Source organism: Nicotiana sylvestris, chromosome 4 (genome assembly GCF_000393655.2).
Source record: "Nicotiana sylvestris chromosome 4, ASM39365v2, whole genome shotgun sequence".
In the NCBI taxonomy this organism is placed as follows: domain Eukaryota; kingdom Viridiplantae; phylum Streptophyta; class Magnoliopsida; order Solanales; family Solanaceae; genus Nicotiana; species Nicotiana sylvestris.
The window spans coordinates 171,307,773-171,320,864 of NC_091060.1; the positions used below are offsets into that span (position 1 = coordinate 171,307,773).

At 34.4% G+C, this 13,092-nt stretch overlaps 2 protein-coding genes and 1 long non-coding RNA gene across 4 annotated transcripts; 1 reads left to right on the forward strand and 2 right to left on the reverse strand.

Moving 5' to 3' along the window:
• Positions 1 to 678: 678 nt before the first annotated feature.
• On the reverse strand, positions 679 to 3,913 carry LOC104230969 (uncharacterized). 2 transcript variants are annotated; one of them, XR_011406651.1, is made up of 4 exons: positions 3,822 to 3,913; positions 3,361 to 3,503; positions 2,925 to 3,237; positions 679 to 1,007 (listed from the first exon to the last, which is right to left on the reverse strand). It is a non-coding gene; the product is annotated as an uncharacterized lncRNA (long non-coding RNA). The 2 variants fall into 2 exon arrangements; XR_011406652.1 differs by having other exon boundaries at positions 3,361 to 3,605; positions 3,822 to 3,906.
• A 1,958-nt stretch (positions 3,914 to 5,871) lies between these two features.
• LOC138890514 (uncharacterized) lies at positions 5,872 to 7,317 on the forward strand. Its single transcript, XM_070173907.1, has 3 exons — positions 5,872 to 5,884; positions 6,059 to 6,669; positions 6,874 to 7,317. The coding sequence occupies exons 1-3, from the start codon at positions 5,872 to 5,874 to the stop codon at positions 7,315 to 7,317; spliced, it is 1,068 nt and encodes a 355-aa protein (XP_070030008.1).
• Positions 7,318 to 8,002: 685 nt separating this feature from the next.
• LOC138890515 (uncharacterized) lies at positions 8,003 to 9,858 on the reverse strand. The gene is made up of 4 exons (XM_070173908.1): positions 9,776 to 9,858; positions 9,538 to 9,668; positions 8,335 to 8,873; positions 8,003 to 8,249 (listed from the first exon to the last, which is right to left on the reverse strand). The coding sequence occupies exons 3-4, from the start codon at positions 8,856 to 8,858 to the stop codon at positions 8,003 to 8,005; spliced, it is 771 nt and encodes a 256-aa protein (XP_070030009.1). The 5' UTR covers positions 8,859 to 8,873; positions 9,538 to 9,668; positions 9,776 to 9,858.
• Between the last annotated feature and the right edge of the window lie 3,234 nt (positions 9,859 to 13,092).

The following is a 13,092-nucleotide window of genomic DNA, read 5'->3' on the forward strand; positions in this document are numbered from 1 at the left end:
TTTATATATTTATATAGATATAGATTAGTTTAAAACATCACATCAAAGCTTGAAATATGAATATCTAATTAAATTACTCTGAAGTCCTCGAAGTTGTAAAGATCTATAAAATGATACTGTTATTACCATACCAACAACAACAACAACCTCAATTTAGCCTGTTTGCCCAAGCTTCTTTTTGGCCAAAAATTAAGGTGTTTGGCTAAGCTTTTGGAAGGAAAAAAAGTACTTTTGAGGAGAAGCAAAAGCAATTTTGGAAAAGCAAAAAAAAGTAGCTTCTCTTTTTGAGAAACACTTTTGAGAAAAATGCACTTAGAAGCAGCTTTTTAAAGCTTGGCCAAACACTAATTGCTGCTCAGAAGTGTTTTTCAAACTAACTAGCCAAACACAAACTGCTTCTCACCAAAAGTACTTTTGAGAAAAGCACTTTTGAAAAAAAGCACTTCTCAAAATAAGCTGATTTTTGCAGCTTGGCCAAACATGCTATTAATCTCACAAGTGAGGTCTAAGGAGGATAGTATGTCGCAAACCTTACCCTACCTGTTCTTTACCATATTTGCCTTGATTTGACAGGGCCGATCGTATGTTAATTTAGTATGACATCAAACTTTGATACTGTTCAAAATATATGACACAATCTGCTAATAATCAGTGTAAATATAATGAAAGAGAATTAAGAAAATTAAAAGATACAGCTAGTAACTTGAGACTCCACTTAGATTTCAAAAGCAGCAGTTTCACATTAAAGCAATACAGACTTCCAATTCTTACCAAGTCAAAGTGAGAGATAAATTCTATTTACCAAAAAACAGACCAGCAGAAACTTAAAGTGGCAGGTTCCAAATCAAAGGTAAGTTCCATTTTGGAACATAGATAAAATCTCTTACTTTTGATGAGCTATATATATTTGGCAGTCTTTTTCCAACTACTGATGCATTTACTTGACTATTTTCCCATAGTGTCAATGCAGGGGGCGTCAAAATACAAACTTTGTGCTGGAGATCAACCTGTAAGATTTCAAAAAACTTGATATCATATCAGACCAAACAAACTTGCAGCAGTAAGTAAGTATAGATGCTATAAAAAATTGGAACCCTTAATCATACACATGCTTTAAACCTGGTAATCACCTACAGTAAATTGAACAATTTGTTTAATTTTTTAACTTCTTAATATCTTGCTTGCTCCATTAGACAAACTAGCAGCATATCCCTTGGTCTGAATTACACACTCATAATGTAAACTACTTCGTCCTTTTCAATTTATGTGAACTTAGGGTGTGTTTGGTAGGAAGGAAAACATTTTTCGGAAAATGTTTTCCAATTTTCCCATGTTTTGTTGGCTTAAATGTTTTGGAAAACATTTTACTTATGAACTCATTTTGTTTTACTTATCAAGAGAAGAGAAAACATTTTCCAAAACTCCTTCTCAACCTTCCCCACCCTCACCAACCCGCCACACCCCCTCTCTCCAAATTTTTTTTTTAAATTTCAGTTTTTCCGTTACCACCCACCCTACAACCCCTCCACCCCACCCCCTCCCGCAAAAAAAATATTTTTTTTTACCTTATTTTTTATTGCAATTTTTGTTTTTTCGTTTTTCTGCACCACCCATCCCCACCCCCCGTCATCTACCCCCCTCCCCCTCCCCCTCCCCCCAAAAAAAATATTTTTTTTAATATATTTTTCAATTTTAGTTTTTTTTATTTATCGGTTTAAAGGTTCAAAATTTTACAAGTTTCAAAGTTATGAGTTAAGAGGTTTATGTGTTTGGAAGTTTACGGGTTTAGAAATTATAAAGTTTACGGGTTCGAAATTCCGCGGTTTCGAAAGTTTATGAAAAATGTGGGTTCGGAAGGTTGTTGGTTTGAAAGTTTATGGCTTCATGTTTATTATATCTAAATTATTTATGAATACTCTTGAGAAGTCATTTTCCTTAATTTGAGTACCAAACACCGGAAAATGAATAAGATTACTACTTGTTTTCCAAGAAAATATTTTCTTGGAAAACATTTTCTGTTATACCAAACACACCTTTTTTCCTTTGAAATTTTCCATTTTACTTTTAATGGAATGATTTATAGACGCACAAATACCTATGGGTTATTTAGACCACAAATTTCAAAAGTTTTCCACTATTTCTTAACCTCAATGCCCAAGTCAGATAGGTTCACATAAATTGAAACGGAGGGAGTACTATTCAGCAAGAAAGAAGCAGAGAAGGAAGACATCTATCAGTTGGTAGATCAATGAACTCATAAAATGAAAAAGAAGACCTGAAGCTTCAGGTAACAACGAATCCATTACTTGAACACTAGAAAATCATTTTTTTGCTAATAAAGAATACTTAAAAATATGTTAGCTTAATAAATTGGTCCTCTTGTGCAATGCAGGTGGAGAGCTACAGCAGAATCACCATCAAAGATAAGATTTGTGTATTTGGGGTACCTTTTTGCAATGATACATGATTTATTTTTTGCTAAAAAACCAGTGCATTTTATAGTAAATCAGAAAATTAGTTTAACTTAATAATGGTGTTTACTGACACGGCAAGATTTACTCATGGCAGCTTTAAATAAATCTTGAATCAAACCAAGAATCTATAACTGAGATCATGGGCAATGTTAGTCAAGCTCTACTAGTTTGCTACATATTGTAAAGCCATAACCTTAAACATAGTGGTGACATAGCAAAGGAAGACAAACCTCTACATAAAAATGTAAATAGATTCAATTTCGTTACAACAATTTTGGATCTTTGGCTATAATCGAAGCAAAACATGAATGAGTAAACTTGTACTGGGGAAGACTTCAAGCAAACAACTTAAAAAATTTTGCATAACCAATGTGGGCAAATAAATTTTTTTTTACAGTTTCCTGGATATATGACCATATTTTAGGAAAGAAAAGGGTCCAAAAACATTACCCTAACTGTTGGCTGGAACTTAAGATTGGTATGGAGAATAAAAAATCTCAGCCTCCGGAGATGCACGCGGGAAACTCGTCAACTTTGTGGTGATATTACATTCTCCGCAGACAAAGTCTCTCAATGGCTTAACTATCATCCTTACCAAAGATGGAGTGCGAGCAAGCAATAACTTTATAAAAAGAAATTCAGTTTTTGAACCCATGAACCTATGTATGACCACACGTTTGAGCTTGTTGAGCGATCGGTCCAAGCAGGATGGTGTGCTCAAATATTTTGAAACTGCTTCAGCATTGTCTCTGGTAGAACAGACCTAATGGTGCAAAATAAATACAGAGTTATTTGAGCTTTTGAGGTTCACATATATGAAGTTGCAAAAATGAACCAAACTCATACATGTATCTAGTGTATGACCACATAATTTTTCATTACTAACCCTAATCTCAAGTTCACCCAAATTGGGGAGACTCTTAATTAACTGTAGAGCGCCAGAAGTTGGACTGAATTTGTCAAAGTCCACAAGTAATGATAGACGCCACAAGCAGTTGAGCGCGAGAGAAAGCATCTTAGGAACCGTATCTGCACCACAAAGTATTCAGAGCATCAAGTGTCTTTTTCTTCTGCTATCTGCCTTTCGACCTCAATTAGGAGAACCAGATGCTAATCTAAACTTGCCCTAATCTGTACAACAAAGACCCCCCAATTCACCATCCGCTAGCTACTGTTCACAAAGGGGAATGATACATTTTTAAAAAAAGGAAAAGAAAAAACGGCTAGTATTCTACATGGGATCAAGCTTCAACTCCGTTCCTTTGACATTAACCAAACAGCTAAAGACAATAATCAAAGTTAAAGACTTACTGAGGAAATGTGGAGAGATTTGAGTTTGAAATTTACCAGAGATTGATGATTCCAGGAGGCAAGCAAGCAACGCAGACAACGAGAGCATAGTTCGGACAAGTTTGAAGTGTGCGTATGAAAGAGTTCCTAAGAATTTCCAGAAGTTGGGCCGGTGGGCTACATTCATAATTTGGGCTACAGACAAATTATTCTTTGTTGGGTCTGTAGGCCCAGGTTTGACTGTTTCTATTTAGGGATTTTTACCTATCTATACCATATATCAAATCTTATTATCAAAAATGTTCATAATTTGTTATTTACCCGTGTAGTCCACACTTTTACTACAAATTATATACCAATCCAAAAATAGGTAGATTTTGCCATTAAAAAAGCCCTAAAATGAAGGCACCAGATCTGATGTGATTCTGTCAACGATTTTATTCGAATTTTGAAACTGAAGGAGATCTCTCTTCCTGATGAAGGCACCAGATCTGATGAAGGCACCAGTTGCGTAATTCTCTCCTTCCTCAACAGAAAGAGATCTCTCTTCTCTCACGGGACTACAATTCTCAAAAATCGCAAGCTACTGAAGCTCAATACAAATTGTAGAATACAAAATTGCTCTTCGTCGATATCAGTACTCAAATTGTAGAAACTATATCTGTTCTTCGTCTTTTTTCCTATCAACTACACGAAATCATGTCAAAAATCCCAATAATGCTGAAATCGAATGGTAATTGGGATAACTATGGCAGATTTAGAGATTTTGAAGTTGATGCCATTGTGGTAGATGATAATGCAAGCTACGGAATTCTCAGTTCTATAATTGCAGAACAATTATTGATTGATACATCGGATAAAATTATAGAAATCAAATACATTGTGAACGAGAATTGTCCTCCAATGGAGATTAGGAATGATATGGGGGTTCGTGTGTACATGGAAACCAAAAAGGAGAATAAAAACTTAGGTTCGTATCCTTTATGTATAAGCGTAAGAGATTTCAATATGGAATTGGCAATCAACAATGAAAGCACCAGTGCAGGTATGTTTGATTCGACATTGCAGAGAGTTATGGTGTTACTATGTTATCTACAATATTACTACAATTACCTACAATTAAACTACAAAGCTCACATAGTACTGAAAAGGATAAAGCAATGTTGCTTTCAAAATTATCTACATAGAAACTACATTTATGAATTTATTGTTTGCAGGTTCGTCTGGATCCCTAAACTTACTTGAATTTCCATCCTCACCAGCTATAGAGGAATATCAAAGTGAAATAATAACTGAATCTACGCAAACATATATTGAAGAAGGACAAGTTTATCAGGACAAGCAAACAGTAGCTGCTGCAATGAAGAATTATTCAGTGATGCACAAGTTCCAGTTCAGAGTAAAAAGATCTAGTCATAGAAGGTATGTAGTTATTTGTGGATAATATATCAGCAAAATCAGTGTATGATTGAAGATAGGTGGGTTTTATAAATTGTAGATAAATTGTAGTCAGTTTGTAGTTAATTGTAGTTTTTCATAAATTTGTGTAAATATTATATTTCTTTTGTAGCTACTGGCTTATATGTGTTGCTGAAAGCTGTAAATGACATTTCAAGGCAACGTCAATTAATGATTCGGCAATGTTCAAGATAAGAAGTTTCAGCCGTCAACACACATGCTGCCTAATGGACGAAACATTCATACAGCGCAAACGTACTGCAGCAGTACTTGGTAGCATGGTCGTTCCAAAGTATTGTGATCCTAAGACTGTTTACACACCAAAGGACATACAAACTGACATGTTATCCGAACATGGACTGAACCTAAGCTACATGCAAGCATGGAGAGCAAAGGAAAAAGCTTTACAGTTTTTGAGAGGGAATCCGTGTGACTCCTACAACAAATTACCCAAATATTTTTATATTCTTGAGAAGAATTATCCTTGTTCTGTTGTTAAATTGAAGAAGGCAGCAGATGATTGCTTCTTATACGTATTTGTTGCTCTTTGTACATCAATAAATGGTTGGCAACATTGTAGGCCGGTAGTAGTGGTTGATGGGACATTCTTAAAGTCAGCCTACAGGGGATTATGCTGACAGCAAGCACCATGGATGCAGCAGGTAAATAATGGAATAATTTTGTACTTATTTTGTAGATAGTCTTTAAAATGCAGTTAAATTGTAGTTATGTTGTAGTTATTTTGTAGTTATATAAAAGAATGTAGTTAACTTGTCTATATTCTCAATATATATTGTAGTTGTTATTTAATCATATTTTATGTCTTAAAAATGTAGGTACTATTTTTCCCTTGGCATATGCTGTGGTTGATTCTGAAAACGACGCGTCTTGGAAGTGGTTCTTTGAGCAATTCAAGGAGGCATATGGTGAAAGACCTTCAATGTGTGTTGTTTCAGATAGGCATGAGAGTATACTGAAGGCAACATCAGTTGTCTATCCGGGCATGGCACACTACTCTTGCATGTGGCATATATGGACAAATATAAGGTCAAAATTCAAGAAGGGACATCTACAATTACATGAATTGTACTTTGCTACAGCACGGTCATACACTCTGGATGAATTTAATGAAAGGATGTTGAAGATTGAAGAGGTAGACCTGCGTGTAAAGTCTTACCTATATGATATTGGCTATCATAGATGGTCAAGAGTACATGCAACGGTGAATAGAACTTTTACTATGACGTCAAACATTGCCGAGTCGTTGAATGCTGTAACAAAAGATGCAAGAGAGCTGCCAATATTTGATATATTTGAGTATATGAGGACTCTTCTTGAACGTTGGACAAAAGAAAAGTTATCGAAGGCAAAGGGTACTTTCACATACCTTGGTCACAAATACAACAAAGAATTGGAAGACAACAGTACATTATCTCAGAAACTAAGGGTAAGATATTTTTTTTTGGTGCAGTAGAATCAAAAAAGTACTAGCTGCAGTTTTTCCAGATTGTAGTTAAACTGTAGTCAAATTGTCGGTAATAATAGTTTGTAGATGAGCTGTAATATATTTGTTGTTGATTTGTAGGTAAATTGTTGATAATCCATTTTAATGATTGATGTATTATTATTTCTGTTTGGTCTTCAATTGTAGGTGAGGGCTTCAACAGATCATATACATACTGTGTTAGATGGTGTGAAGCGGTACATTGTGTGTCTAGAAAACAAGAAATGTAGCTGTGGACAATTCCAACTTGATGAACTTCCATGTGCGCATGCTTTGGCAGCATTAAGGCATAGGAATGAAACATACGAAAACTATTGCTCTCCGTATTACACAAGGAAGAGCCTTCTGCTTACCTATGAAATGCCAGTAAATCCTCTTCCTGATGAAGGCAAATGGGATGTGCCACAACATATTTTGGATGAGGTAGTAAAGCCACCGGCGGGAGATAAAAGGCAGCCAGGGAGACCTCACAAGGAAAGATATAAAACATTTGATGAAATAAAGTCAAAGAAATACAAGGTGTCATGTGGCAATTGTGGAGGTGAAGGGCATAACAAAAGAACTTGCAAGAATGCGCCGAAAAAGAAATGAATATCATGTAGTTAGAATAGTTATTCAAAATAAATGTTAGTGAGCTCAAATTATCGGATTTTCTTGTGTAATTGTTTAAGTTTTTGAAGATGAATAAGAAGTATAAACATCAATTTGTGTATCTGCACTATTTATGTTTTTATGTATTCTGTCAAGCATCTAAAGTTGTCTTTTTTTATAGAATAGTTAAACTTTAATATTTACTGTATACAAAAAAACTGATATTAATAAAGAATGCATTCAACGTAAATTGTATCCAGATTGTAGTGAATATGTAGTTTAACTGTGTTAGAACTGTAGTCCTGTTATTCATATGTAGAGGAGTTGTAGTTAAAATGTAGTTTAACGTAGTTTAAATGTAGATAAATTGAATTTTTTTGATAAACCTTGTTGATAAAAGATGGCTAAATTATTTATATGATTCCTGTATTTATTTTATCTTTATGCTGTGTAACAAATGACAGTTATATACAGATATTACTTGGCACTTGAAGGTATTTATAAAAATAACTTGAAGATTAAAGTCAAATTGTAAGACAAAGTTGTTGCTGTAAAAATGTAATCAGAGTACTCGAGTATAATGTAATCAACAAAAAGTGTTGTAGAAAACCAAAACGACATATTTCCTACATTGTTTTCCAATTCAACTACCAAATTTCACAGACCAAACTAGGAACACAATAGTCTATTTCTTCTTTCGTTGCACTCTAGTCCTCTCGTTTTTTGCCGGAGCACCCTTCCTCCTTGCTAGCCTGCCAGTAACCTCACTCTCACTGATTGACCCATCTTCTTGCTTCTTTGTTGCATAGTCCCACAGTAGAGCTCCATAGCGTCTACGGTGTTGGTCAATATCAGAAAGATCTTCCTTTGGGATTGCCAAATCTCCAAGGCTAACATACTCCGCAAATGCAGCCACAAATACACCACAATCGCTGCATAAGATGAGAATTTTTCATTATATAACAAATGATTAAAATAAAAAAATTAAACATATAGAAAGGGAGATTATTTTTTTACACTGAGCCTTCCTTTTGTTGTGGAATCTCAGCAACCATCCATTGTATGTCGAGAGGGTCCGTAACTGGTTTCTCGATGTATGCCTTTGTGGTCTTGAAGTCAATGTCTTTACGTTTACCATAGAAACCAGTGCATGACAAATACAGAGGGATAATGATTGAAAACTTGTCAACCAATGTCTCAACTGTTTTATGACGGTTTGCTCTCACCATGGAATCATAAACATAAAGTTGTCTGTCCTTTATGTCAAAAACTAGCAACAACCAATGGAAGTTCTCTACAAGGTTCACAGGTATGAGCACATAGTCAACAAGATCCCAGGCAACATTAGCAAGAATTCTGTACCCAAGAATATATTCTCCAACATCATCCTCGGGTTTAACAACCGAATACCTTTGTTCCGGTGGAGAACTTATGAACTTGTCATAGATTCTTTCAATCTTTGTCTTGAACAAGCAATCCGTGGTTGTGAACCTAGTATTATTGTTGGGGCCATATTTGCCTCTTTTTCGCAGATAATACATAATAACATCAATGTGCTGCCAAAATAGAATAAACATATACAATAAGGTACGGTGTAACCACACTTGTCTACAAGACAGCTACAGATTAACTACAATTTGAATTTATTAAAAACTCTAACAGATTGCTGCAAATTAGCTACACTATAACTACAGAAATATAACAGTTAGTCCAAGTACCTCACAAAATGTAATTTAATTGTAGTTTGTATGAACCATAGTGAACAAGTACTATATGTACAATTGACCCATCAGACTACAAAACAACTACACATTAACTATATTTATGCACTGTCTACATTTATTCACTATACAGAGGAACAAATGAAACATACCACCTAACTTAAGGTCCCAATAATCAGCAAGTTCAACCTACAGTTAATATTAATAGGCACAATCACAAGCTCTACAATATTACTACAAGGTAACTACAGTTGTGGTACACAGAGATTCCAAGTCAGTCAAAAGTACCAAAATTCCAGTTTGTACATACAATCATCATCACATATGATACATAAGGTCCATAAAAAGCAAAATTTCACAGCTGAGACATAAATATAGTAACATATATATGTTGTCTACAATATTACTACAATTACACATCATAGCTGAAAAATAAACTACAATTACACTACACAGCTGAAGACAAAACAGATATTGTGAATGATTATGTTCTTTATACTTACTGTGTTATTGATGACTTGTCCGGGGTGAGCAAGGTCATAAAACCAGTCCTTCTTATCAATCTTTTCACAACCAAAATCCAACCAAGGCTTGATTTGGTTATCCTTCTTGGAAAAGTAATATTTCCTCCTGTAATAACAAAAAAAAGATGATCAAATACAAAAAATTTACAAAATGAATTACAATTTTAAAGTATAAAAATGGTGAACAGACAGTGTAAAATGAAGCATTCATACCTCCTAGATACTTTATCACTACGAATGTATAACCAGTTGGTGAACCTTTCTGTCAATTCAGGATCTACATTTTCACCTATGACATTTGTGAAGGGGTGCTTGAGGTAAAAAAATTTAGGTCCAACAGATGTGATGCCTCCAGAACTATACAAAGATGTGAAAGGTGATCGTGCATGTTTTCCCGGTTGCCTGGTTCTACCGGGATGAACAAGGGTTGATTCATCTGGTATGGGCTCGCCATACATGACCAACTGTGATAAGTTTTCTGGCAGCTCAAAGTCATCCAATGTCAAACCTTTGTTTTCAATGCCTTCAGGAACAACTTCAGTCACAGTCACACCGTGAATTGGCGACTGTGGAACTTCACCTTCTGTAAATAAGTGTAGATCTATGTAGTTATGAACAGTATTATGGAGTTATAGAGAATATAGAGAATATATTACCTGCTTGTTGTGCCTCAGCTACTTCATCAATTACTGGTTCTTCCTCAATATTTCCTTGTAGATGTTCTGCTGAAACTTCAGCTTGAATGAATAATTGGAAATGAGAATTGTAGATATATGTAGGAATATGTAGTTAAGGTGTAAATTATTAAAAATTTTCATAAAAACCTTATTGTAATGAAGGAATGGTTCTGTACCTGCTTTATATGCCTCAGCTGCTTCTTGGAAGTCAAGATATAAGTTAACATGTGGTTGAAAATGTTCTGGAGAAATTGTAGCTGCAACACATAGTGAAAAAGTGATTAGTATAATTAAATAATGTTGTCTTGAAATTTGTAGATATGTATGTAGGAATTTTTTAGATACCTGTATTGCTTGTGCTTCCATGCAGTTGATCACCAACATTGAACTGGAATTGCTGGTTGTTCTCTCCTTGATGTTGGTAATTATTTTTTGTTGAACTACCAGCAAACTACAATTTTGGGGAATATTTGAGACTACTTTATTCATGTCTTAATTAGTCTTAGTACAAAATTATATGTAAATTCTTACCTATGACTCGTCCAAATCAAACCTCTTGTTTATCACATTCATAACACTCTTCAAATATTGATCTATGAGCTCTCGAAGGCTTGAGAGTTCCTCAAAAACAGCCTTCCTAAAGGCATCTAACTTTCCATCAACCTAAAAATTAAATATATAATTAGTTGGTAATCTTATTCTAATTGCTACAGTTACACTACAATTCAACAAACTATAATTGTTATAGATTTATACCACAAATTAACTACAATGTATAACATACTATAATTGTTATGTAATGAAGTCAAAATGTAGCAAATTATGTCAATATATTGTAGTTATTCATAATACCTGCACAATCCCCTTTTCCAACTTCCTGAGCTTGCTACTGACAGATTCAATGTCCTCTTGACAATCTGTATATTTGGGTTCAAATGATGGAGAAGCAGCAGTTGGAACATGTGATGGTTGAGCACCATGTTCATCTTCATATTGAATCTTGTCTGGCAGATTAAGCACTCCAAGCTCTTCTCCAGATTCAATCATGTTTGTGAACTGAATGATGAAAATAACAGTTAATTCAAGTGACAAAAAAATGTAGATTCAATGTAGTTATTATGAATGTAATTGTAGCATCATACAAAAGTGGAAAAAAATACCTTGATCCACTCAGGCTTGATCATCTTCTCTTCAATTGCAGTTAACCAAATCTGCCCCTTTGTAGCTGACCATCTTAAAATGCGAGGTATAGATTCAGAACATCTCGTAGCAAGCTCGGTGCTGACGGACGAGCAACACTCATATAGCCACACTTGCAAGGCTAATGAGCATCCCCGTATCAGATAAGAATGTACATGGGGATTAAGACGATGTCGGACAGATTCAATAACCTGCTTGAAGGATTTGATACCCCATGGGTATGACTCAAAATTACCAGACTCTATTAGAAAGAACATAAACTTGTCTATGAAAGTCACATGGTCTTTATCAGAAGGACAAACAAAAAATTCCAACATATAAAGAATGCACAACTTCACCGCATCCACATCGTTTGCCCATGCTTTATTAGTCACTACATTTTTCAAATGCCATTTCTCAACCCTTTCTTTGTTCGGAAAATATGTATTCATTAAAGGGCTAACATAGGTGGAAGTGTAACCATAGTCTGAAAACTTATTCACACAATTAAGACCAGTTATCAACCCAAATTCTCTCAAGGAAAAATTCAATTTTTCACCCTTAAATAGTACTGAAAAATATGAGTCAGTAGACTTTGTCAATTCATACTTCATCAGAAGATGAAGTGATTGGTTTTGCATACAGATTGTGGGGAGACCTAATAAGTAACCAAAACAAGTTTTTTTGAAAACCCTTAAAGCATTCGGAGAGAGTAAAACTTGTATCTGGCTAGGTATGCTAGGATCACACAAACTGTGGAATCTAAGCACACCATAATCAATATTTTGTTGTGCAAAGTAAGGTCCATTCTGTAGAAAATATAAAATTAATGAACATTAGTAGTTTGCATAAAAAGGAAGCAGTAATCTACATATAACTACATGACAAATACAAAATATAACTAGAAGAAGAATAGCCTACCCACACCTATAACTACAAAACAATAACAGAAGAACAATGCACGTGTAAACATTATCTACAGGATGTAACAGTTACTTCAAGTATCTCACATAAATGTAGATTAACTGTAGTTAGAATGAAGTTAAATATATGAGCTATACAGGCTACAATAAAAAATATCATATCTACAATTTAACCATCAGACTACACATCAACTACAAACTAACTACATTTATACACTGTCTAAGAGTCACAGTTCCAATTAAACTACAAAATTGAGACAAAGAATCTACAAAACAGTTACTTCAAGTATCTCACATAAATGTAGATTAACTGTAGTTAGAATGAAGTTAAATATATGAGCTATACAGGCTTGCAATGAAAAATATCATCTCTACAATTTAACGATCAGACTACAAATCAACTACAAACTAACTACAGTTATAGACTGTCTAATAATCACAGTTCCATTAAACCTACAAAATTGCGACAAATAATCTACAAAATTAGGACAATACCACATTTGGCCAAAATACACTTGAACAATCAAAGAAGAACAATGCACGTGTAAACATTATCTACAGAATGTAACAGTTACTTCAAGTAACTCACAAAATGTAGATTAATTGTATTTAGAATGAAGTTAAATGTAGCAGCAATACAGGTTGCAATGAAAAATACCATCTCTACAATTTAACGATCAGACTACAAATCAACTACAAACTAACTACAGTTATAGACTGTCTAATAATCACAGTTCCATTAAACCTACAA

Coding starts and splice junctions, on each gene's coding strand:
- LOC138890514 (XM_070173907.1), top strand. Junction 6,670..6,873: donor CATTATCTCAGAAACTAAGG/GTAAGATATTTT, acceptor CTTCAATTGTAG/GTGAGGGCTTCAACAGATCA.
- LOC138890515 (XM_070173908.1), bottom strand. CDS start 8,858: ATGTATTATCTGCGAAAAAGAGGCAAATATGGCCCCAACAATAATACT. Junction 8,250..8,334: donor CAACAAAAGGAAGGCTCAGT/GTAAAAAAATAA, acceptor CATCTTATGCAG/CGATTGTGGTGTATTTGTGG.